The sequence below is a fragment of the Phytophthora infestans genome, genomic scaffold, assembly GCF_000142945.1.
Source record: "Phytophthora infestans T30-4 supercont1.5 genomic scaffold, whole genome shotgun sequence".
NCBI classification, from domain to species: Eukaryota; Oomycota; class Peronosporomycetes; order Peronosporales; family Peronosporaceae; genus Phytophthora; species Phytophthora infestans.
The window spans coordinates 1,233,031-1,259,735 of NW_003303754.1; the positions used below are offsets into that span (position 1 = coordinate 1,233,031).

Consider the following 26,705-nt stretch of genomic DNA (forward strand, 5'->3'; position numbering starts at 1 on the left):
TTTGAATGACCTTGGTACCTTGTACCAAATATCCCGGAGTATGACATGTCATACTCCTGAAGTGTGAAGTGTCACACTTCATGTAACCAGGGTACACTTAGTGCTACGTACCCCTTTACATTTACCTTATCTTTCACTCTACCGGCGGAAATGATCTAATAACCGAAAAAACGAACCGGCGCTATGCGTAAAAAATTTTTCGAATGCTCGTTTGAAGCAGAGCGGTGGTAGTATTACATGTACTTATCCACAAACTGAGAGCGATCGCACTCAGTACCTTGAAGATTAGCTTTAACTAGCGATAGAGACAAAGAAATATACACCATTTAAAAAAGCAAAACACTTTGAAGTTAGACTTATATTCTTTTGCGGTTTTGTTGTTTTAATATGAGACCACGCATAACAAAATGATACTTACGAATCTTCTAAGTACGAATCGCGATTTAAGCACTCTACGGGGCGCTCTATCTCTTGAGCCCACTTTGAGCAACAGAATGCTTAAAACCGAAGAAGTTGTGATCGATCAAAAACATTTTCTCCATTTATGGGCCCTCGAAATGAAGATACATGTAGGACTTAATATTTTTTTAATTTAAAAAAGTCAAGTATTATTTTAAAGGATTTGTTAAAAGCAATTGAAGAAGGGTAGTTTTACAGGCTTTTCGCTGGAAGTTTACGCCAAATGTCACAGTTCCGATTAAGTGCGACAATCAATTGGCCAACTTTAAGATTATCTCGATAACTCTAAATGGTTCGCTAGTACATGTATCATTTTGTTTTGCGTGGTCTCATATTAATACTTGCAATTCCATTTTAGGAATAACATGCTGATATGTGATGTCATTGTAAAAAAAACACGATAAATCCGCTACTGGTCGTTGGTCATCACCGTCTCCATCATTTGCATCATTTGATTGAATTCCTCTTCACCCGATCTCGCGACAAATTTACGAACCGATCCACTGAGTCGTCACACGCAGACGTTAAGCCAATTCCGGTGGGTATTAAACGCGTATAGCTCTCCAGAACAGTACTACAGCTTTGGTCGCTGCTCCTTTGTCTTTTCAACTAACGGACGAGTAGCCATCCACGTTGTTTCATTAGAGTGAAATCCCTCAAATTCTCCAAGTCCCTCTGTATAGCATTGCCACAGAAAGACCAAGCGATGTTTCTCTCGCCATTTCTTCGCTGTCCCATGGACCCGAAACGACACATTTTCTGTTTTACTGAGCTGGTATTTCACTTGGTACTTGATCTTTAGTGTTCCCTTCAAGTCCTCAACCTTTACAGTCGTATAGTCCACGTCAGGACTGCTCATTATCACCGTTGACAGACCGTCGACAGTTTGTGCAAAACTATACGGGAACACTATTCGGTCCGCACCGTCATAGTACAACACGCCGTCTTTGTCCTTTCGTGTCAAATTGTACAGCGCGGGTTTCACAGACTTGAGTTCCAACAAATTCAACATATCATCGGTCCGTAAATACGCAACGTCCAGTTCTACCAGCATCCTTTTGAAAAGTGCCGAGTCGCCAGCCCCACTGATCATTTCTATCGAAATGGGTACGTCTTGTCGGTTACTATGCAGTCGCTCTTCCAGTAACAAAGTCATTTGGTGAAGCAGTCTCGCTTTGCCAGCCACTTGCGCTCTCAGAACTTTCTGCTGCTGTTCCGCTTGCATGCGTCTCTCCAACTGCCGCGCTGCACATGCCCTCCATGCGCTGAACATCAAGCTGCTTGCTTGTCGGGCCTTCAGCACCGCTTGGGAAGCGTGCAGCCCATTCAACTGACAGGAAAGCTCACTCGCTTGCTGCTTTAATGTCTCCCTATTTTATTTTTTGACGGTGGCGTAGTCGACGCTGTGCAGCCAGAGCGTTCTGTGTTTCACGTTGCTTTTCGTCGGAGAGTTTGTCAATAGGAGTTTCGCTTTTGTCTTCCTCGAATGACTTCGTATCAGAGCTGACGGTGTGTTCTCTTGTGTTATCCGAGTGCGACGCGAGGAGCTCCTCAGTCACCGCTACGAGTTGATAACTCGCCTCAAGTACGTCGTCGACGGTGCTGTTCGCCTTCTCGTCTACTTTAAGGGCGTCGTTCTGGTCTAGAAATACCGCCACTTTGTCCAAGAAGGCGGCGTCGCCGTCCATAACGCGCGGATCGGGAAAGATGAAATTGTTGTGTATTTTAAAACAAATAACAAATATCATCACTTATCCGATCTCTCTTGAGTTTAATTTAAGCATTAATGGCCAATCATATATTATCTATTGCTTAGAAAAGCGAGACATTTTAAAATAAAAAGTTTAATCAAATCGTGAGGGGTTAGGCTGGTCATCATCCACTCCATTTATCTAATTGCCAAATGAGAGTTTTTGTTCCCAATCGTCGGCGCTGTTACAAAAAATACTGAAGAGCTTTCTATTACTACTTTAAAGTACTAACCTAGCACACTTAGTCTTCGAAACTGTAGTACTCCCATGGCTCAAACGGGTCCTCCCACTCCTCAAAGTCATCGGCCTTGTATTGCTTCATCTCCTCATCTGTGAGTAAGCACGAGTCCAGCGCTGCACGAATCTTAGCAATCTCGTCGTCCTCCTGGGAGAAACGGCCAATAAACACGAGTTCCTGACCACGGTCACCATACTCACGCGCCATGAGTTCCTTGTAGTTCGGTAGCTCCTTCATAGTTCGAGTGCGTTCCTCCTCTGGAATAGCGGCGATCCACATGCCTCCGTTTGCCAGAGTGCAGTACAGACCCGCTTGGGACCAGGTAGCGTAGTTGTGTGGCCGTGTACCGAGCCAAAAGACGCCCTTACTACGCAGCAGGTTCTTAAACAGACCGTTCTGCTTGCCTTCCAGACGCTTCGCGATCTCCTGCTGACCCAGAGGCTCCCCGTCTTCTTCAGTCTCCATTTCTTGGTCCTCTTCTGTTGCTTCTTCTTCCTCCTCCTCTTCTTCTTCTTCTTCGTGGTCGTGGTCATGACCATCGTCGTCTTCAGAAGGGAACGGAGGCAACGTTGGAGACTCGACGATCACGAACTCATCCTGAATGATGCCAGTCAGTCGTGCAGGGTGAAACGGACGCGAAGCCTTGTACAGGAACGACCCAATGCCGTATTCGAGCGTCTCCGGTGTGTGAGGAACCGTGAGAGACTCAAGCCAGCCTGTCTGCTGCGACGCACGCTCGAAAGAGAAGAGCTTGGTGCCGAGGATCATCTTGGGGTTCACACGGCCCTTGACCGTACGTTCGATCTTGGCGTACGAGTTCAAACGACGCAGGACCTTCTCAATAGCTTCCACGTCCTTGGCAGGCACGAGGTCGGTCTTGTTGAGTAGAATGATGTCTGCGAACTCGATCTGATCGATCAATAGGTCAGTGATGGTACGGGTGTCTCCCTCAGGAAGCTGCTTACGATTCTCTTCAACGTCGGCGAGCATGCGCGGATCGTCGAAGACGTGGAAGAAGGTGGCAGCATCAACAACCGTCACACAAGTGTCGAGCAGAGCGATGTCACGCAATAGTGGTAGTTTCTCTCCGTCACGCACAAGAAGCTCGTCGAGCTGAACCGTAGGGATGCCAATAGGGGCAGCGGGCGAGGCACTGGCACCGGTATCGTCTCCCGACGACGCTCCGGAATCCGTCCGAGAGCGCTTGGAGCTGCTGGGAGACAGAGCAGGGTCGGCCTTCACCTCTTCCTCGACGCCTTCAGGCAGCTCGAACACAAACGTCTCGGCCACTTGCATGGGCTCACTGATACCAGAGCTCTCGATGACAATGTAATCAACTTCACCCTGCTGAGCGATACGTGCGATCTGCTCGAGCAAGTCCACACGAAGCGTGCAACAGATGCAGCCGTTCTCAAGGCGAACGAGCTGCTCTTCGCGCTGGAGTACACCGGCAGATGCCACAAGGTCGGCATCGATGTTGAGCTCGCCCATGTCATTGACAATCACAGCCACGCGTAGTGCGTGGTCCTTGTTCTTGAGAATGTGTTGCAACAACGTGGTCTTACCACTACCCAGGAAACCCGATAGGAGTGTCACGGGGATGCGATTGCCGTCCTTCTTGTCGGTCTCCGTCATAAGCGGCCGTTTGTTGGTAGGAGAGTCCGTCACAGCCCCGGCCATTACAAAAGATGAGGCCTTGATGGTCAAATGCACTTGAGTTGGCAAATAGAAGAATGAACAGTGACCAGAAGCTTGTGTCGGAAGGAGCTACAGCTAAGAGCCTAGCATCGTACCCTAGTACATGTACTTCGAAGTAGTTCATTTTTTTCCGACGGTTCTAGTGGACTTCGCCGTCGGCCAAAGGTTGTGACCATGTTGAAGCGATTCTGGTGGTGTTGGCGTGTTTGTTATCTCCGACGACGGCATACAGTGGTTCCGAAGGCGAGATGGGTTCACGCCGTCGGAAACTATTTAACGAAGTAATTATAGTTGGAAAATATTTTAACGGGAGATCTCTGAAACATGCGGGGATTTGTGCAATTATGCTAAAAGATGCAGGCTCAAATGTTATTTAACACCGACCCATTACACTGCGCGACAGAAGTTATGGATGAATAAACACGTCTTTCCGACAAAAGGTTGTTTGATAGTTATGTTACGAGGGAAGGTTGATAGATAGCTATGAAATATGATAGTTATGGTAAAAGTAGGCTACACATACAGACTTGCTGTCCTAAAAAATATCGTATCAGGTTTGTCATTTAAGCAATATCAAGTTTACTCCATACTAAAAATCTCTGGGAACGGACTTGGTGGACCTGAATTATATCATTGGGGGACCCAGACCGAGTGGTCCGGGGGGGGTCGCAGTTCTCAGGCGTGAAAACAGATTATTTTGTGTTTTGGAGAATGGCACTCGTTGCTGATCCCAACTGAAAATTATGAGACGAGCCAATTGTTCCCAACTAGTACTCAACCAATACCCAAACGCTGTTAGAGTTACCATCCATGGACCAACCTGCTCCCAAACAGGAACGAATGGTGCCCAACTCAAAAGGGCCAGAAGGTCATTGTATACGTATAGCTGGATTACGAAAGCGTAGCTTAGCTTGACTTCGATATTCTGGCAGTCTTCGGTCAGTAGTGAACACACATTAAGTTGATACTCTTGGGCAACACAATGGTTGTACATGCTCACTAATAATGTCACGAGTGCAATTTGAATAAAATGGTGGATGTCACTTTCTTATTCATCTCTTATTCGTCTCTTTTCAGCGTAAGCATCGTTAAGAACACAGGCACATACGATGGTAGCGGTATCTCATACACTGATGAGTCTTCTTGTCCAGATGACCAAGTGGATCAGCACCACAAAACAACTCGAATGCCAGTAAGACATAGATACCACAATTGTAGCGATCGGTCTGAACGCCCAGACCAGATTCGAAGTTTCTCACTCGAAAGCTTATGCCAACTGCACGGGGTACAATGGAGAACACTTTCTATTTGGGTGCATTGGTGCCGTGGGTCGCGTCGATCATCACCACTTCTGGAAACAAGTGGAACCGCTCACGCATATGCTTCGTCTGAAGTGTAATGCAAGTCGCAATACGCTACGAATTATAAACAAGTAAGGTAGCTGTTCACTCAATTTTTAGGATAGCTTCATATGAATCATACCTTCTCTTGTATCGTATCGACAAATATACGACCTATATTTCCTTCTTATTCAGAGAACTCGATCATCCATTGCTTTAGTCGCATGGCACTTGTCAGCGCGGTATAATCTTACTTCTTGAGCTTTCGCATTAAGTTGTGCACGTCCTGGATCGAAGGGTTGGATGAAGAGTTTTCTTGGATGTAGATCTGAATCTTTTTCTTTGGGGCCCCTGCTTTCCGCAACGCATATACAGTTCTCAAAACATTTGGTTCCAACGAGGTCCGATTGTGAGAATACTGGCCGAAAGCCCGCTTATTGAGTGTTTGACTGTGTTCCAGTCGCAACGAAGTGATCCGCAAGATAAAAGTTGGTTCACGGCCATCCACCACTTGGACACAGGAATTGATCTGTAATATACACATAGTACACCGAGCTAGGCCGACTTACCCACATACGTTTTTTATTTGACTAACTCAACCCAACTGGAGCCAAACGGGAGCCCCTCTGGACAACAGTAACCCAACTGGACAGCCGCAGCCCAACCGGGGCCCAGCCGAGGTCCAACTGGAGACCAACTGGAGATCGATCTCTTACCTGCGCGTTGCACATCAGTGCACGGGACTGCTGCCTCTTCCTCTTGCCTTGGCCGCGCGGCTTGTACTTCCCAGCGTGCGTACAATCATACGTCTTCGCATAATTTATCCATGCTTTAGGAGCGAGCGGAGCATTTGAACCGGTAGTTTGAATCTTCTTGTTCCGGTTGCCACTTTGTTGTTCATACGGATGCAAAAGCTCTAAAATATACAACCAGTTAGCGACCAGTACGTACAGATTAGTGAAATGTTGTTTGCAAATCTGGAAAGTGCTCCGCTCGTACCTTGCAGGTAGTCTCCCAGCGCTTTCCACGATGTAAATTCTGTTCTGTCTGGGGAGGGTGCAATGGCAACCACCCTTTCCTCGCTCTCGCCGCGCGAAGCTGTCTGCAGAGGCTGTGATATCTCGGAACGACTCTTTTTAGAAGGTGATGAGCGCGAGCTGGTGGCGCTGGATGTGTCGACCCATTTCTCGTCACTCTCGGCCGGGGACACACTTTGTGCATCGATTAATACACCGTCGTTACCCATACCACCCTTGTCAGGCTCTCTTACAAACGCTTTCTTACGCTCCATGTCGACTGGCATAGCGATGCTGGCTAAACGAGTGGTCAGTCGAAGGGAGAAAGCTAGCTATACGCTATACGCCACTGCGGATATGGTAAGTATTTGGTCTCGACATCACGACCTCAGTTGGGTACGTCACTCACTTGGAGAATGAAAAAACTACAAAGTCGTACGACTATGAAACGGTCGTGGAAAAGCTTTTTGTAATTAATTTTGTGTCAGTAACCAGCAACTAGCAGCCTTGAAATTGTTTGTATCAATCTTCGACTGTATTGAGAGCATTTACGATTGGTACAGTATGTGTTCTCGAAGTCGGCAATTTTTATATGCATGTACCAGAAATTGCTAACTAGTACGGGCTATACTTTAGTCTGGCACAATGGTCCACCAACAAGCCCCCCCCCCTCAATGAAACACAAAAATACAGTAATCCATCTAAACTCTATCGTGTAATATCTGAAAATGATCATCATTTCACGTAATTTTAGAGAGTGCGATACTCCATTGCATTTTCACAAGTATGTTCAGCTGTGGCACAATTTGTGCCCCCCCCCAGGCTGGATGAGGGTTTAGGTTACATATCGTAGTCAAAATTCAGCACTACACCGTGTGCTCGTGTACAAACAATTAGTAGTTTTCTTTACGTTTCTCTTCTGTTACGCTAATTATACTGGATAGGACTATCCGGAAAGAGGGTAGTCTCTATTGATGGAAAGCACGTTTTCGACTGAAGAAGGGGTGTCTGCATGTCAAACTTAGCATCAACAACGCCGGCACAGTGAGAGGCGAGTGGCCAAGCCACACGTTACTGGTTCATTCGGGGGAATTCGCCACTATATCGGTGTTATTTACGTAGAGTAGATATTTTAGATTTAGGTGTTCTTAGGAGCGATTTGCTCACTCCACACCCAAGGCTGCCTCATATCGATCCACTTCGAAACTCTCTGCGAGGCCTGCCTCACTAACTAGTAATGACCGCGGATGACGTTTGAAAAGCAGTATTCTAGAAGGTAATTGTTTATGGTTTATCGACAGAGAGCAGACGCTTGTTTCACATTTTATCTAATGCAGATATGCTACCGAGAAAAAGATACTAAAATATACAAAAAATGCGACCCTGGACGTGATATTTTTCAGGACTCGATCGTAAGAACATGTTTACCATTTGTAAATTTAGAAGGTTGTAATCCGAATGCCGGCGTACAGGTCGTACTCCGAATATGCTTCCTTTTTTTTGCTGTCGCTCTCAGATTTTATTGGACTACAATGTACAGTTTTGGAGCTGCTCCAATCTTTAAAAATGAATAGATGTGCAGACACGATGATGGATGAAATCAAACGATCTAAAGTATGCATGTGTATGCTATATACCGAAGAGGACTCGATCTGTGTTTTGTTGTACAGTTTAGACCTTACTATTGGATAGTCTGAAGACTAGCGCATTCACGCACGCATTTCGTAAATTTGGCGATTTTTTTTATCAACGTGCTGTCAAAACGGCCTCACCTCCCATCTAGATCAAGCGGTGCGATTTATTGAATATGAGCAAGCTTTCCAAGCTCGCTTGTTCACAAAAAGAGTGACGTGAGTGCATTGGTGAACGAAGCGATTTTCTATTTATATTTTTCTCTTGTCGCTTAACACGTGTCCTCGATAATGACACTTTTCCTGTAGCACTTCGACATTAGTGGCGAAAACTCTGAAGGCTTCATTACCGCGTAGATGTTTTTCCTGAGTCGTATACGGGTAGGGTCAGACAAAAGGTCGGCGATAACTTGTTAATTTCGATAAGCGTACAAAACGCTAGGTCATGTCACGATGAGATTTGGCTCAGAATAAACGACATTACGCAAGCCGTGCGCACGATAGGAGCTACAAATGATACCGGAGTATAGATCAAGTTTATCAAGCGAAAGAAACAACGGAAGCTCCTGATGATCAAGACCAAGTCAATCGACGAACCTGGTTTCATGCTAGCTCTGACGAATGAAACTATCAATAATGTCGCGCGTGCTCTCGCCCACGTCGGGACGGCACATGCTCAACGCTAGTTGGAGACGGACTGGGACAGGTTTCAGGGAAATTCTACCTTTGATCTGTTGACAAGGTACAAGGACAGTGTCTTTCGCCCTGAACCCGCGGAAGGTCTTCTAGAGAAGTGCGAGGTTGGGCACCGGTCCTCAGACGCTCGCTCAAATCTGGGCGATGGAGTGTACCTAACAAGTATTGGTAACGGCTTTGTCGGACACTATGTTATCGACCTCGAGAAAAGATTAGGCGTCGACATCGGTAGCACCAGCTATTCCCAGAGTCCTTTTTGTGCTTGAAATGCAGTGAACTTGATATCTTCTGATCGCATGCGAACTTGATAGTACACCGACATCAAGTCCATCGTCGAGAACCAGAATTATTCAGTCATTGCGTCCAACATATCTTCATTTCTCGCCATTGGGATGCTCTGGTGTATTGTGCTGAAGGCCAGGCCCTGCCAAAAGTCATGCATATTCGACGGGGCTTCGAACGCAGAATGTCGGATAGCGCGCGGACCGATGTTGAGATGCTCCTTATCCGTGTAAGAAGCTTCAATAGAGCTCTTGAGGAGAACTTTATAGTCCAAATTACAATCGTGGAGCTGAAGGAAGCGGAAGCATTCCGTAGCTTAAGCACGAGAAGAACCATCAGAGTTAAACAGCTCAGAGGCTTTTCAAAGGTCAGTAGCCGTCGATACGAGATTACATTCACCCAGATGAAAGCGATCAACACAAACGGCATTAATGAAACAGCCACTGGCATGTCACGGTCCGCGAAATGGTTCTTGTAGTAGTTGGCGAACGATCCCGGGCGCAGATCATCTTCCCATTGCATCACCTGGTTGGTGTATCGGATAGAGCGAAGCACTTCCGTAAGGATAGCGATATTCATAGCACAGTAGCATCAGGATCAGCACATGGAGGTGCTCCAGTTACTTTGCCGCGTCTTTGTTACTATGGTGGGCAAACCTCGTAGTATATGTGATGGATGATGCCGGCGCAGCCCAGTGGAATGCCAATGAAGAGGTGTTTGGGGTAGTATGTGAGTATATGTAATTGATGTGCTACTTTTACGTGACCAATACATTTTTCGAGAAAACACGCCTTATGGAGTTAGCGCTGCTACATCGGTGTTGACCGATATGCACTACTTGCACCACACCACGGGCGACGTCGCCTTTTAAGTAAACGTAAATAATGTGCAAGAGCGCCGGGCAAAGTGCATGGATCTTGAGATCTCCTCGAAGTGCTTTATGAAGGTGTGGTGAGCCAATAGTTCAGGCGGTGGCAGTGTTTCCACACATCAGGCTGTTACGTTACCACCAGCAACCCCTGCGAGGCCTAAACGCTGCCACCAAAAGGAAGCCAGTCTGCGTAAAAAAAGCAAAGTCGGTGCTCTCATACCATTTTGAGGGCCCTATGTAAAAGCGAAAGCGTCGCGGTAAGGCCCTTTGCAACCACTTGTGAGCCTATAAACGTAGACTTGGTTGGGTGGAAAGTCAAGCTCGGAGTAGTAGCTCGGCAGCTGTACACTGTACTGGTCCGCTGGCCAGTAGCACCTTTCTCGCACCTCCCTTCACAAATTGCCTGATTCTGGTCGTTCCCAGGATGTCGAAAAGATGCTGGGGTGGCGTCTGAAATATGTGAATTTCACGGACCCCTGCCACTGAATCACACGAGCCAACGGTCACCAGTGCTGGCGCTTGAATTCGTCACGCGCGTCCACGAGAAGGCGCCTAGCACATATATGTTCTTGCTGTAAGGAACCTGGGGCTTGATCTTCTGCAGGGCGTCCTTGTGTGGGCCATAGTCCACCCGGTCGACAAACTGCACCAACGAAGCGATTAATTGCGCTTCCATCGTCGAATAAGGTCGATAGCCTGGATTAGCAACTATTGATACAAAATTGACCATTTCGCGAGGAGTTGGTTGCGGCAGGGATAACCCAGGTTATGCAAGGGGGCTAAATGACAAAATGCAGTATTGATTCCGTAAATTGACGGTGTTTTTGGTATTGACTGTAGCCCTGCCGGAAAAAGGGTGCATTGCATAAAAAGAAAAATCAGTTCGTTTGGGCCAACCACGTACATAGCAGATTATTTTTGCATTTTAAAAATGATACTAGAGCGTTCGAGCTGGCAGTGCATTTTAGTGAAGTTATTTACGAAGTTATTGTAGGATCTTTAGAAAACTCACCTATTCAAAGACAGATGAATTATACTTCTGTGTTTTTATATTCCATTTCGGAAGGGTACTATGATTTGAAAGAGATGATCACTTCCAATTAATCGAAACAATTTTTTCAGCTCCTTCACAACTCCAAAATTCTCGCGAGCTCACTGCAGCGGCGGGTCTCGCCCAATTTCATGCCATATTTTGTCGCTGCGGTGGTGAGCAAGCTGTTGCGGTTGTTATTTGCTACTCGTCTACTCATCTATCCATCTACAGATCTACGCACCTGCGAAATCACGCACTAATACTTCAGGTTTGCTATTTGTAGTTGCAAGGCTGCTTAGAGGTTCATGGGCATTCCGTATTAGGTACTGGAGGTGTTCACAGTGACCTCGGTTACATTCTCTCTCCAGATGCCGGTAAGCTTACGCACGGGAAAATTATGAGCACATAGCAGTAATGTTGGTAAGCATCGATTGCGACAAACCGACAATAGCTTTATTGAAGCATCGTGTGATTGTAATCATTTCAATAAAATGCCAGTAAATTTGCACGACACTTTGTCCCTACCAGCTCTGCAGTGGTGCTTTCATCAGCAATATCACTCTTTCACACGCTGGAAGCTGGTTGAACCACGGTGAGTCGTGAGATATGAGCTAGCTCACCTTGCTTTGGGGCGAAGGTTCTGGATGAGTAAAGCTTGCATTGGAAGCGCATTTCACCGTCACACGCCAAGTATTTCTCGCGCACGATTACCGTAATGGTCTTGCGCTTAAGCATCGAGCTGTGCCTTGCCAGGATTTTGATCAATTTGCATGTAATTAATGGTTTCAGCTGTTCTCTTTCAAAGTATATGCAGAACTGACACCGAACAGAGCTCACTGCACCACCAGTGTCTCTCATCATGATCTTCAGACCATATTAAAGCGCGTGGGCAGGCTAGAACGGTGTCTTCCGCGAGGGAGGTTCACTGGAGACGCTTGGCTTCAGCCGTCGCATCTTTTGTAAGTTGGTATTTCGAAAATGAAAGGTATTAATTTTTTTAATAATCGGCAAAGCAATGAGGCGAAAAAATTGACGAATATCTTTTGACAAGGGGGTTTCAGTTTTAAGACCTACCGCGAATATTTCTGTGATCACGGCAGCTGGGTTGTCAAGGCTCTCCTGTCATTCTAAATACCCCCAAGAAAACATGCCCCGTTGGACTTCCAATAGCTTAAAGCTGGCGTGCCGGACATCATCTTCCAACTTGTCATGGCGAGACGGATACACAAAATTAAATCACCGACGATGACGTGGACCAACAAGATGCATCTAGTGGATCTAGCAACAATATGAAGCGCTCTGTACGGTGCGTGCTACTCCGTATCACGGGTAAATGTTTTGCGCTCCTCTGCACACCGTAGCTTGGTGTGCGGACTTGGCAACGCGACGTTCGGTTCCTTTACTCGCGTCAGCAAGGCAGCGTTTAGCATCCTGTTGAATATCATTTGTGATAAAGCTGTGTGTTGCTTAAGCAGCCGAGCGGAAAGGAGCCCTAAGCCTGACATGGCGCCTGTTTTTTTTTTCTGCGTCGGCTTCGCCTGCTTGCTCTTCTTCAATGGAGATACTGGCTGGAGAGGTCTTCTCTGGTGGTGAGAATTCTTCGACCTGAGCGATCTGTTGCGTACTCATGACTCGAGTAAACCTTACTCCTCGCGTAGCGTTTCCTTTTGTATATTACAACAAGCTGCCCGTATATCACAGGGATATTTTTTTTTTTCCTTTTAAAAATGGGGGTTATCGTTTTACGCGCGGGGGTGAGACAAGGAACAGCCCGAAAAGGAACCCCAAGGAATGAAGAGCAGCGAGGGGAGCTAATTCCCAAAATTCGATGAAAATTTAAACTGAAACTCCTTTATGGCACGGTTTGATGGCTAACGTAATTCACAGAGAAGATGTAACGTCGTAAACTGGAGCATCCAAGTCAAATTGTAAAAAAAAGGTTGAGGGTGTAAGAAGTCCAGATGTAGCCATTACAATGATTATTTCATGTTTACAAGCATAGAATGGCAACAACTGCTACTACTATGCTGCATCTTCGCCGTGATTTCTGGTATTGGCATCGCCCCACCAGTCCACCTGTCTAAACCGATAAATCAAAATTATTACCCTCATCGCAAATTATCTCCTAGCAGATATGTTTATGGTACAAGGCCCGCAGCAATTAAATACCTGTCGTACAAATGAGAAAAATGGTATAAGAGCACCTCTTAAGCATTTTGTACCTACTTTTTCTGTGGGTCCCATTTTTCACTCTTGAATTAATCCTTATTGGACTGCACGTACTACTACATGGCACTCCCAATGAAAAATTACCTCGGTGTCGCTTTGGCGGATGATACCGCCACTACTGAGCTCAGCTCTAACTAAGAGGATGATAGAAAGCATTTTTATTGACGAGAACGTGCACGAGCGTGTTACGGCCTCAATCAGTAGTGGCTGTCAGAGTTAAAACTAAGCGGCGACTTTAAGAAGCCTTTATTGATCAATCATCATACAGGATTTGAGGCTATTTTGGTGTGCGCCACATCTCTTAAATTCTTAGAGATCTTACTCATGCGTTTTTCTTCCATAAGATTTCTTAAAAAAGAGAACCTCCATCTGAATTAAATTTTAAAAGAGGGTTCTGACGATGTTTTGTCCGATGTGGCTGTCGGGTCTGTCTTGGAAACAGGCTTGTTTCCAACTCTGACAACCTCTAATACCGACTTTTGCGAAGAATGATGTCTAGAAAGCGAGGCCGAAGAGATACAAGATGTTGTGGCTCCTTTGCACAGATTACCCCTTTTGAGCGCAATCGGAGCATTCGAACTGCCTTGAAGTTTACTCATGATGATAGACATTACAGTGCGTCGCCGAGAAACTGATCTACGGCTAAGGTTTATATAGTACTTACCTCTCGTTGGGAATGTTTGCCGTGCATCTTGGGTGCTCTGTGTGGTGTTTCGACGGCGACGGTCGTCCGATATCGTCCGCAGATTAAGCGTGGTGCTTTCTCGGCAAAGCCACGTGGAGGTCGCTTAAATCTGAGCGCAAACAAGATATGTAATGGCTGGCTGGTACGATGATTTCGCTCGTTTGCTGCTTCCTTTTTGGACGTGGTGCCTGTTCACGTGTGCACGCATTAGATTGTCAGCGGTGCTGTGCGCAAGCAGCTAATGTCGTCGCTTCGAGTGGAATCAGAGTTGCCCCAGCTGTCTAAAGAGCCGTTTCGTGTGTCCAGAGTGTTGAAGGAAGCCAATACGTGCTGGAACTCCAACCTGAAGTTCCGCGAAGCAATGTTTGTGACAACTTCAAATAGTGAGCACTTGAGAAGTTTGGGGATGGTGAAGTACGGGGCAGCGATGAAGGCTTTGCGTGTCGCTGCCACTCTTTTAAGCATGGCGAGTATAGTACCATCCCCGCGGTATCTGGTGGTCCTGAGCACGAAGACGTCTTGAGTGATGCAGATATGAACAAGACTAGTGGCGTGAATCACCAGACTACAGACAGTGAAGTGGTGACCGAGCCGACGGAAGTGGTGCAAGTTATTCCGTCAAGACAAGTGGATACCATAAGTCAAAGTGTGGCGTGTGCTTCTTCGGTGGGGAGCACTCGAGTTTGAGCAGACCAGTCGACAGTTGGGAACGAGACGGGCACAGGTGGTGGTACAGTCGGTGACGACTTGGTCTCCGTGGGAAACGAAACGGGCACAGGTGATGACGAGTTGGTCTTAGTTAAGGATGAGTCGGGCAGAGGTCATGACGAGTGGGAACCGGGCAGGCAGAGATTGTTACGGATGACGAAAAGGTTAGCATTGAAAGCAAGACATCTCACAAAAATGACGATCACAGCTCGACGCTGGCTCCTGCAAACTTGAACGATGATTTTCAAATCATGAGTCCTCTAAAAACCAAGGGACACCCAAAGCAAAGGCACGGTATGTCGCAGCAAAACGAAGCCAGGCGATCACAATAGTACAGGTAGACTTGGACATGCACGAACGCCAAATGAGTCTAACTGACAGTTTATGAACTACTGGAATCCAGTCTGGATGGCATATTTCCATCTTCAAGTCGACACACGAGAAGCTGCTGCAGTTCAAGGAGCTCCTGTTCACCACTTAGATGAGGTCTTCCATCGCTCATGCGATAGCGAAGCTCTCCCACAGACCACTGATGCGACCAGAAGATGTGTTGCGAATCTTCCCCATGCAGTTAATCAACAAGTGTACCTCCAAGGTCTCAGCCTACCGAGCAAAAAAGGAGAACGTTGGAGATGCAGCTGGCGCTGGAGATCGTTGGCGTTGGAGTGTTGGCGAACTCTACGGTATTGCCTATGCGAAAGTTGCACACAACAGTAAAAACCGTCGAGAATATCAAAAGAGCTGGATTAATCGATATACTTCACGCACCACGGGAGCTCTAGCTTCTACGTCGAGGAAGACACCGCTATACCTTAGCTGCTGGAAGATCTGCCAATTGTGTCGAGCGAGTATGTAGACACGGCGAACCTGGCTTCAAATGATACCTTATCGCCCAAGTCATGTACATAATCAACACAAACTATTTGGTGCGGATCCTAGAGTTAGAGTGATCGACTCGTCTTACATTATAATTTTGAATGGAGCTGTAACGATAGACAGCAGATATTTTAAACGGGCGTTGGCTGGATCCACGAAGAAGATGAAAGTGCTGTTTTCAATCAACTGCAAGAATAGGCGTGTTTTGACTGCTGACCACTCAGCCTTCGTGTCACGCACGGAGAAACAGCTCATCCAGCATAACGAAACAACCACTGGTGCGCTGTGCTAGCGGATTTAGAGAAGGACAGAGTGTACCTCTACGATTCGATGGCGTCCTCCTTCAGTGATATTGTCCGTGCCGTGGCTCAGCAGATGATCGTGATGCTGCCAGACGGAGTCAAACCTAGCACTTGCCTGGTGCATCACGATCCGGAGCTTGGCGTCCAGAGCAACAGCTACAACTGCGGCGTGTACGTCCTGCTGGAATTCGAGATGTTCTGTGGGTCAGAGCCGCTCGGCCACCTCGCCAAAAAGACTCTGCAACGCATGCGCCACCGCTACTTGCGCATGCGTATGAAAGAATAAGGACGTAGCAGTAGCTATGTCACGGAAATTGTTGCATCGAGCTAAGTTTGCTAAAGTATAAGCTTGATAATGTCTTTAGAAATTAAAAAGAAATCCCAGCAAAAAACTTCTCCCTCTTTGAACTCTGGTGCTGTTGGTGTCGGGCCACCCCGGCTCTTCGGCATCTCCCGGATATACGCGAGTAACATATACTCTTACGCCGGTTGTCTTGAGCTGGGTGCTGTAGTTGGTACAGGACGGGGTCCGACGATCACAGCTGGGTACAGGTTTGGAGTCGAAATCACGTCGTGCTCCGTCCCATGTGCACAATGTGTATGCAGCAGCGAGTGCCTTGTATTTTTGTGCTGTCTCGTAGTCTCAACTACGTGTGCAATTGCAGGACGAAGCGTCCACCGCCAAAACCCATATAAAATGGTTTAACCAGATTAATCGGTAATCTAAAATAAACGATTTAATGCGCACAAAAGCAGTTGCTGGAAAACGAGCTTAGTGATGTTCAGTCAGGTGCTTAATGACATTGCAACTTTAAAGTCGGGTTCGAATTGTTAGATGAAGACCAAAAAGTGGTCTCACCAATCGAGATTAATCTTTAATGCTCGATTTTTATCTTCCAAACTGCGACGTGATAGAGCTCGGTAAGCCGGTTTATTAGGCTCGGACGTTTCAAGTACCAGTATAAGAACTCGGTACATCGGCTTTCTGTCACTTTTGTGCTTCAATAAAGTAGATGTTGTACAGGGTGCATGAGCAGTTAGAGTCGCTCGCTGTTTTTGTTTTTCGTGAACGGCGGTTTCGTTCTGGCCACGTTTGGAAGGGGAACACCGATCTTTCAACGAAATTTCGAAGCAAGATCGAAATGAATTTCACTTGAAAACTTTCCGCAATTCTATCTTCCAGACTCATCGTTGCACAACGAATCTCAGTCTTGTAGGCCACAGAAGTTCTGTGACTTCCAAGACTCCAGAATATCAAATACTGGAGTAAATGTACTATAATACGATCTTGCAATTTAAGCATCCGCCTGTACTCACTCACCGACTGCGACCAGGCCAACGCGGTGGTGCCCGCTGCCATCGAGGCAGGCCTCAAGATCGAGTTGGGCATGTGGGTGGACTCGTCCGCGTCCAGCTTTGAAACCGAGAAGGCCGCGTTCAAGACGCTGCTGGATACCGGTATCGTGCAAAGCGAGCACATCGTGGGAATCCACGTGAGCAGTGAGGCCGTGTACCGTAAAGACATTACGGTGGATGTAGCCATCTCCCATCTAGAGGAGATCCGTACGCTGTGCAAGGCCAACTCGGGCGCTGCCGGCATCCCGCTCACCATTGCCGACATCGGAGACACGTACTCGGCGTACCCGCAATTGATCGAGGCCGTCGACTACGTGTCGGCCAACTACTTTCCTTTCTGGGAGAAGACTGACATTGACGTTGCCGCCGACTCGTTCTACAAGCGTTTCTCGGCGCTTGTGGCGACCGCCAGCACGTACAACAAGGAGGTGATCATTGGAGAGACGGGGTGGGCTTCGGACGGCGTTGGCGCTGGCGCCAGCCCTGCTACCGCTGCCAACGCCGCCAAGTTCTTTTACAACTTTTACACGCTCGCCACCGAGAAGAAGCTCACGTACTACTACTTTTCGGCCTTTGACGAGCCTTGGAAGCTCCCTACGCTCGAGGCCAACGAGACGGTGGAGGCGTACTTCGGACTGTTCACGCACGAGGGCGTTCTTAAGGACGCCGTCGCGGCTAAGTTCGACAACGCAACGTCGTCCTCGGTGGACGGCAGCAACTCGGGAACGACCACGCTGGTCGGCAGCACCACCACTACCGACGGCGATAACGCCACGCCCAACGAGACGACATCGGATGATGCTACGCAGGACGTGACCACCTCGGGGGACGTCGAGGACAACACGTCCACCTCGATGACCACCACACAGTCGCACAACGACTGTGCCATGTAAAACACTGGAGCCTGCCAAGCCTACAGTAGACGAAAATGTAAGGGCAAAGAGCGCTTCTTGTGGAGTACTTAAGTTCTTGTACTCAAGAATGGAAAGTGAACTGGAAAAGTATTTCGAACTACAGCGATGCAAATACGTTTTTTAAATGTTCTTTTCTTCATGTGAGGCAGCGAATACGGCTCAAGCCGGCTCGTCATATATGAAGCCCTGAGCCAGATTTAAATAAAATTCCAGTACTGTATCGGATACCAGTCTCATAATGTGACTCACACTTCCCATAATCAGTCCTATCCCAAAGCGCAAAGTGAGGGACAAAAGACGGATTGTTATTGCATCTACGGGCAACGCAGACGGTTGCCTCCTAAAAATAATTTCACGGTTTTAGAAAGGATACTAAAGCAGACTACTGATCCTTTTTGATACAAGAAAATCCATTTATGTATTAAGATATGGAGGAGAGAGCTAGGTGGTCCACCCTACTTTTGAGTACCGTTAGAAGGAAATTGTTTAGAGAAAAACACACCGATCTCGTCCATGCTAAAAAATGTTTTGCAGCTCGTACTTCACGCTGCAGGTCGATGATCGAGACGTCCCCGGCGGATCTACCCTCATCTTGCCCTTAATGCTGCCGATCCCACGCCGAAGGCTGAACGTGTAAAGCTGCATCTATGCCATGACCTGACGGCTATCTCGGAAATTGTCTAGTTCCGCTTCAGTAGCTAGACTTCTCTTTGAGACGGCCGCTGCGGACAAGATTGCATGTAACGGGGTGGATGGCAGTATGGATGTTCGTGCGGACGCTGTTGGCATGCTCGGTTTTGAGGATGTACCATTTAGAAGGTACACTTGTCCAAAGTCACCCCATATAACTTAGATTGAAATAAAATGTTGGCTTCGCCCTGCGGTATGACTACGGAAGAGTTCTTCTGTACCGGTATTTCAGTCACTTTCGAAAAGTTGACGCTCCTTCTGCAACTTACGAAATGTTGCGATACCGTTTTTAAAATTGATCATTTCACAGCACTTAATTTCTAGTTAGAAAAACAGGATGCTGCTCAAGCAGCGTGTGTGGGCCGGCCGCATCCCCGTCGTGTTCTCTCTCGACCCCAATGAGGTCACAACCCTACATGCACCGCGTCCATTCTACGTGAGTCCCTGTACCCCATAACCCAGCACCGATGCGAAACTAATAACCTATGTCCAGGCCATGGTGCCCCGAATGAGCTACTTGGTGTCCCAAACCCGCGACGTGGTCGACTATTTCCGGGACGCAGCTCCGCCCATGTCTGCTATACAAGGCGCCTCTATCTGGTTCGAGGCTAAGGGCGCTCCGCTACACTGGCATCTACCTTTCGGCCTACTCAGGGACCTATTGTGTGGCCCAGGCGTTGACGGCGACGCCGACCTGCCCTGGGCAATCACAGTGCATTTTTTAAACTTCCCCAAGGACGTTCTATTACCTTGCGATAACGAACAGAGCGTCGAATCGCACTTTATGCACAGTCTAAAGCAAGCAACATTCCTGCGAATGGGATCCACGAAGGTCGTAATGGCGTTGCCTGAAGCGCAACAGACCCAAATTTGGACCAGTATATCACAGAGTACGCTGAAGAAATGGATACAACAAACGTGAAGTGACGACTAATAAGGTGGTGATTTGGTAGATGACTATGAGAGCTATCGGCAAGCTACATATGAATTGCATTTGGACGGAGGTGTGGATGCCTCGGCGTTGCGACATCTTCCACTGCGAGTGCATCTTGACAACGCACCCGCGATTCAAATGCCAATTTCTCCATTGCAAAACGGTGCGTTTGCAGCTGAATGCGAATATTTCCCTGGAATATTTGATTAAGTTGTTGTTGCCGCAAAATGTTTAGGCCGTGAAAAAACGTTGCTGGAAGTGCTGAATTATTTGTTGCCGGACTTGTTTCCGTCTGCCACATTTGACGCCTCGCCACGACCAGAAACAGGAGAATTTCAGCTTTTAGTGCACGGAATCCCCGTCCCTGCCGACGTATCTATCGTTGAGCTGTACAGGAACTTCGCGTACGCCGACGGCTTCCTCTACGTGGCCCTGTCGTCAAAGTCCTGATAGACCGTAAAGTTGCCGATTTTTTGCCAAAAAGATTGTGTAAGTTCACATTCGGTTTAATAGGTTTCACTATTCTATTTTCAAGTTTTGTCAAAGAATTCACACAAAATCTCCCATTCTCAGAAACGAACTCTTTTTCCTTAATGCAGGGAGGAACTCCCCATGACGACACGGCAGCTCGTCTGGCGTCCAACGTAGAGCCTCTACTGGCAGAAACGCGTGCACATCTGCTGCATAAGGAACCTGACCGTGCGCGTGCGAGTTTCCTACGTCTGCCTGAGCTGGAATCACGTCGAAAAGCGTATCTAGAGGCGACACTACGCGATTTCTACGCCGCTGGATTGTTCGACATCCCTGTGCTGCTTACGTTTCTGGAAGCTCTTCCTAGCTGGCATTGGACACTAGATGGTTGCGCTGTACTGCACAACGTAAGTTCCGCGTTGCGAGCACCCAGTAGTGGCGCCGGGGGAGGTGGCAACGCTCTCAGAGCGCTCGAAGTGCGACAACGCAAGTTCCCACAGCTACCATTAGCATTTTTCCTACTTAAACTCATGAGCCACTTGGAAGGAAGTGCTCGCGTACGTGCTGAGAGCTACTGGTACGCGTGGGTGAGTCCTACTCTGCGTGCAGTGGCCAGTGGACAGCCACTCGAACTCACGATTCTCTCGAGAACTGGCCGTAGCGAGTACCAACAGGGAGATGCAAGTAAAGAAGAGCTACTGTATGCACCTGGCAATGCCGGAACGTTTGACAACGACCGTCGTAACGCGTTGTGTTGGGTCGGGGAAGAGAGTGACAATGACATGGCTACATGGCCTGACGACAAAGACCGCACCAAGGCGCAATGGAGACTCATCCCTTCGGACGTGCACACAGACACGTTTCTCCTCCAAAGTGTGCGGTTCGAAGAGTATTTGTACGCTGCGGACTATGCCAAATTCAAGAAAGACACTCGAGGCAAAAGCAGGAGTCGCGTCTTTACGTGGCGGAAACAAGGCGAAGCGGCGGGACCTGCGGGCAAGTGGCAGTTGGTGTCTTTGAGTGTGGAAGAGAGAGATGTGTGTGCCCTGTATAATCCGTACCAGCGCGAGTTTTTGTATTCCCCCACCGCGGATTTAATGGACAGTAAGAGACGTCACGTGTTGACGCGAGCAGCACCCGAAGGCGCGCGGGAGGCGTCTGCGACCGAAGGAGGAGCCATGTGGTGTGCGTGGCGCATCGCTCCGGCGCAGCAATCGTCCATGGAGCGAGGCGTGGAGGCCTTTTTCGCCAAGAAGTACCCCGTCGCAGTCGAGCAACTCACGCAGGCTCTGGCCGACTTGCCAGACAACACGGAGCACGTGAAATGCTTTGCGTATCGTATGACGGCGAACTTGCGTCTGCGTCGCTTCGACCTGGTGGCGCCGGATTTCCAAGCCATCCAGACGCTTGGAGGCGACAAGGCTGCGATCTTCCATGGCCTGGCGCACCTGTGGGAAGAGAACGCCAGTTACCTCGCTGCGATGGCCTCGTCGTCTCCGGAGCTGCAGATCCAGGCCATGGAGATCTCGACGTCTCCCGAGAACCCCTTCTTCATGCGCCACCAAGTGTCCAAAGGCGACGACTATTTCGTTCGCAGAGACTTCCAAGCGGCCATTGTGTGCTACCAGGAAGCGGCGACGTGCGCGTCCTCGGACACGAGCGTGGAAGACCGCGAGACGACACGACAGCGTGTCCGTGCGTATGTGTCGTGTGCCAAGTGTTTCTTCGCCCTGGACGAGAGTGCGAACGCGTGGCAATATTTGAGTATCGCACACGACATCACGGACGTGTCGGTGGAAGGCGAGGCGGCCATTTTACTCTGGAAAGGCAAGTGTCGTCGAGCGCAGAAATCCTACGACGAGGCGCTGGAACTGCTAGAGAAAGCGTTCGATCGAGCGACGGCGGCGTCGGCAGCTTCTGTGGCGGGTGCGCCCATGTCTGCGGCGGTTCTGAAGCGCTCTATCTTGATGGAGATGAAGGTGGTGGGGCTGTTGAGACAGGGCGTCTACGATACGTTGTTGGCTACGGGCGAGAGTGGAGTTGCAGCTCAAGGGAAGAGCACGACGGAAGACAAGGAGCCGGTGACTGGCGGAGACGCGGAGAAAACACTGACGCAAATGATGGAAATGTTCCACTGTCCCTTGAGTCTAGAGCTCATGGACGACCCCGTGACGACTCCCGACGGCAACACGTACGAGCGCTCGATGATCGAGCAGCATCTCGAAGTGAACGGCTGCTTCGACCCGTTGACGCGAGCGCCACTGACCAAGTCACAACTCCACCCGAACCGAGCTCTGAAGCAACTCATGGAGACGCTGCTTAGTGACCATCGGCTCGGACTGCTCCTGGCTTCGTGCTCGACCTAGAAGATTTCTTAACATGAAAAATGCAACTCATTTTTTTCTCTGCGTAATATGTGGACGTGTTTTTGACAAATTTATGATTACCACGTTTGTAAGAATTGGCAAGTGAAAAATTGGTTGAAGCTGCAAGTATAAAATTGCCTTGTTAGCTGAAGTGGTAAAGTTCACTTCAACGTATCAGGATATTTGCGAATCGTAACGTGATCAAATGGTGGACGCGTGGGTTAGGGACCTGGACATGGAGATCGACAAGTGTGACGTCGGATATCTCATGTTGGTGCCTCATGCAGGCCAAACAATCTGCGGGCATTTGAGTTCTCTCTAGTCGTCTGGGTTTTGACTTAAAATCAAAACTTTTGCGTGTCAACCAGCGAAATATCCAAGCAGCTTGCGGCCCAGGTCAACCCCTCACTTGATCGTTGATCGTCGAGGCACACGCGGCAGCAAATCCGTTGCCCGAATGCTGTTACAAACAGGGGCGAGGTGCTAGGCCAAGACACCTCTGTCTCATGGCGATTCGAGACGAACATTGGGTGTGTGGCTAAGCCTTTGGCTGCTACGCTCTGCCACTCAAGTTGAGTTGAGTCTCAATCACCCATGCTTATTTTTCCAGGGGTCAGCGCACTTGCGTGGATGTTCCACGATACAAGCGGCTGCAACAATCTACAACTGCCCCAAAGGTCTTGAATCTGGGTCAAGTTGCACAGACGGGTCGAGAAATACGTGATAATCAAACATAAAACTCTGAAAAACAACAATACGAAAGTTCTCGCCTGTGCACAAATCGAAAATTTGGATATCGAGAGCAGTCATTTTACCGGCCGGTACTGTAGCTGCCTCTAGCTCACATAAAACACACTTTAAAATTACGATGCTTATTTACGTACTCCAGCCCATTTTTTCCATGTTACACCCATTTATTCCTTCTAATTTCCGATTAAAACCTACCCCTTTTAGACGTCGCATCTCAAATCTCTTTATATGAAACGTTTGGCGGGACCCCGGGGTCCCACCGGGACCCCGGTAACCCCATCAGAAACCGGTATCATTTTTTAGTTGATTTGAAATTAGTATGACTGAACTTGAAGTACTTATTCTTTCTGTTGTGTGTGTGACGTGATGGAAGGTTGGTTACTGCGTGGCTTTGCTGAAGTGCTTGTCTTCTTTTTTGTTGCCACTCGCTTCCATCTTGCCTTGTATTCATTTGATCCCAGTCGTTACGAATCTTCTTATCGGTATCTTCTCCTAGCTTTTCACATACACGTATATACGCGGTCTCTTTCCTGTCGACTCGTTTTGCACGCTTTCGAGGCGGGACGGTTGAACGTGAGCCGCCAGACGCCCGAGACGACATTTTCCGCAGCGACACCCGATCGAAACTGAAGATTGTGTCACAAGTCGCGAACTGCCCAAAATAACACAATACCGAGCATATTTTATGCGGGACCCCGGGGTCCCGCCAAACGTTTCATGTTAATAATAAATCCAAATAGTTCGCTTTCTATTCTAGTACACTTACTACAAATTGAGCTGTTATTTATCAAATTTCAACTCATGCCATCACTTATCCCAGGGTTTTCAATGACGCTATTTTTGCAGTATCCAATCAGTTCATTCACGCATCTTCTTCGTGGCACAGAGGTCCCTCCTACCAGATGAAGTTGCTGGCCCCCTTAACCTCCTCGATAGTGGTGTGTCGCTCACACCTGGATATCGCTGCATTGCCTCACATCGCCGAGGCCATCAGCGCGTTCCTCGATTGCTCTGTGCACTGGTCGCTCCCCGACGCGTGCGGCTTCGCCTTTCAGGATGGCGCCCTGCGACTCGTACGACGCGTCACAATACACCAATCGATTCTCGAGACGAAAGCCGGTGAAATACTACACCAACACCCGAAATCCCGCGCTTTCAAGTCGAAAATTCATCGAACTGAGGCAACTTTGGTGCTCCGTCGAAAGGAAGATCCTTTCTACCGCCAAAAGCTCTTCACACTCGGAATGGCACGCGCAGCTGCACGCGGGGACGTGAGCGTAATGCAGTGGCTTGTACGGGAATTCCCTGGTTGCTACGTGACAGTTGCAGTCGAAGAAGCAGCCAAGAATGGCCATCTAAAGGTACTACAATGGCTACATCGGAACAGCCGAGTGGGCCACATACGAGACGAAGGGGGCGGGAGAAATAGCACAGGACTGGACGTGTTCTGGGGCGCCAAGGAGTTGTATTACGCTGGGCTAAATGGCCATTTGAGGGTGGTGCAATGGCTACAGGAGCGTACAAACCCGACGCCGACGCATATGTTCTTCGTGACACTCGAGGAAGCAGCCAAGAACGGAGATCTGGCCATGGTGAAGTGGCTCTGTAATGTTAGAGGGGAATGGTCGCCCTATGCGGCGGTATTGGCAGCCAGTGGTGGGCATTTGGACGTTCTGAAGTGGCTGAAAAGTAACATTTTCAGTTCCTCGCCGTCTGCAAACATGGACGATGCAGCGGCGAATGGACATTTGCATGTGCTGAAATGGCTACAGTTGAACTCGGGGTTTGCTACCTCTGCAGCCATGAATAAAGCTGCTGGAAATGGACACATTGAGATTGTCAAGTGGCTTCAAAACACGCGACGAGAAGGATGTACCACTGTAGCCATGGATCGAGCTGCTGCGAATGGCTACATTGAAATTGTCAAATGGCTACAGTCTAATCGGGAAGAAGGATGTACCAAAGCGGCGATGGACGAGGCAGCGACTCATGGACATCTTAATATTGTGCAATGGCTGGAGAGTAACCGAGAGGAAGGATGTACCCTACGTGCGATGGACGGCGCTGCGATGAACGGACACCTAGAAGCTGTCAAATGGCTACATCAACACCGGAAAGAAGGCTGCACAACAGCAGCGATGGATGGTGCAGCACGAGCAAACCATCTTCAGGTACTTAAGTGGCTACAGACGAACCGTAAAGAGGGTTGTACGCTTGCAGCCATGAACCTTGCCGCTCGCAATGGGCACTTGGAGGTGGTGAAATGGCTACATCGTCATCGTAAAGAAGGATGTACAAAGGATGCGATGGATCAAGCTGCAGCTCACGGTCACTTACACATCGTACAATGGCTACACAAGAATCGTAAGGAAGGTTGCACGTTCAACGCGATGGACCGTGCAGCGGGTGCAGGACATCTGCACGTTGTGAAATGGCTACATGAAAATCGAGCCGAAGGTTGCACCAAGGCAGCGATGGACAACGCAGCAGCCAGAGGCCAATTGAAGGTGGTGCAATGGCTACATGCAAACCGAAGTGAAGGATGCACTGGCGTCGCGATGGACGGAGCCGCGTCCAGTGGACATTTTGATGTTCTGTTAACTTTGCATAGTGAGCGGCTCGAGGGCTGCACCGCGAAGGCGTTTGTGAACGCGACGACTGCAGACGAGCTGGAGATTCTGCAGTGGCTTTTCGAGCATTATCGGGAGCAATTTGGCTACGATCGTCTGCAGCTTTTTGCCGTGGGGAAGTTTTATACGCTTCAGTGGCTCAAACGCGAGTCAATTCTCGAAGATCTTCCCGAGAGCGAGCGCCACTTTGAGTAACTTGTGTCGTTTTGGTATGGACAAGTAAAAAGGTATTTATTTGTTAGGGAAAAAAGTTTGTCAAATGACACAATTATCAGCCAATTTAACTGTTCTGTAGTTGTTATAAAGGATTTCAGAGTATCGTTGGTAGTACCACACCTTTTTGTGCGTCCAACTTCGTAGTAATCTGCAATCAAACTCGAGAGTCGCAAATTTCTATCTGTCAAAGTTTTACAAATATTGATTTAGCAACTTCAATTCTGTATTCAAAGTCGGAAATAACGCAATCAATGTCGTGTGGCGCTAAAACGAGAGGCCCCGGATAACTCCCGCCAAATAGAGATGCTAAACGCGCGCGAAAACAGAGCTAGCGCGTGTGTCAGTGGATTCTGTAGAGGAAGAAGCTTGGCCAGAAGCTCATTTCCCAATTCGCGCTCATCTGCATTACAAGATGCAATCGCAACTTCGCACTTCAAAGCACACGGTCCTCGAAAAACAGCGTGTCCTCGACGCATATCGTGCTGGTCGTCGCGACTGGCTAGCCGTGGCGGCTAGCAACGATATCCCACCCACCACCGCCTATAATTTGGTGCGACGCGGGC

The 26,705-nt window shown here is 48.4% G+C and overlaps 5 protein-coding genes across 5 annotated transcripts; 4 read left to right on the plus strand and 1 right to left on the minus strand.

The window, feature by feature from the left end:
* Positions 1-2,451: 2,451 nt before the first annotated feature.
* On the minus strand, positions 2,452-4,166 carry PITG_04130 (cobalamin synthesis protein, putative; the record flags this gene model as incomplete). Its single annotated transcript, XM_002905788.1, has 1 exon — positions 2,452-4,166. The coding sequence occupies one exon, from the start codon at positions 4,126-4,128 to the stop codon at positions 2,452-2,454; it is 1,677 nt and encodes a 558-aa protein (XP_002905834.1).
* Positions 4,167-15,843: 11,677 nt separating this feature from the next.
* PITG_04131 (glycoside hydrolase, putative) lies at positions 15,844-18,064 on the plus strand (the record flags this gene model as incomplete). Its single annotated transcript, XM_002905789.1, has 4 exons — positions 15,844-16,087; positions 16,337-16,361; positions 16,754-16,787; positions 17,150-18,064. The coding sequence occupies 4 exons, from the start codon at positions 15,844-15,846 to the stop codon at positions 18,062-18,064; spliced, it is 1,218 nt and encodes a 405-aa protein (XP_002905835.1).
* A 1,048-nt stretch (positions 18,065-19,112) lies between these two features.
* Positions 19,113-20,159, plus strand: PITG_04132 (uncharacterized protein; the record flags this gene model as incomplete). Its single annotated transcript, XM_002905790.1, has 4 exons — positions 19,113-19,211; positions 19,269-19,665; positions 19,729-19,872; positions 19,945-20,159. 4 exons carry the CDS (start codon positions 19,113-19,115, stop codon positions 20,157-20,159), a joined length of 855 nt encoding a protein of 284 aa, XP_002905836.1.
* Positions 20,160-20,302: 143 nt separating this feature from the next.
* On the plus strand, positions 20,303-22,593 carry PITG_04133 (uncharacterized protein; the record flags this gene model as incomplete). Its single annotated transcript, XM_002905791.1, has 1 exon — positions 20,303-22,593. The coding sequence occupies one exon, from the start codon at positions 20,303-20,305 to the stop codon at positions 22,544-22,546; it is 2,244 nt and encodes a 747-aa protein (XP_002905837.1).
* A 1,605-nt stretch (positions 22,594-24,198) lies between these two features.
* On the plus strand, positions 24,199-26,121 carry PITG_04134 (uncharacterized protein; the record flags this gene model as incomplete). Its single annotated transcript, XM_002905792.1, has 2 exons — positions 24,199-24,378; positions 24,502-26,121. The coding sequence occupies 2 exons, from the start codon at positions 24,199-24,201 to the stop codon at positions 26,119-26,121; spliced, it is 1,800 nt and encodes a 599-aa protein (XP_002905838.1).
* Between the last annotated feature and the right edge of the window lie 584 nt (positions 26,122-26,705).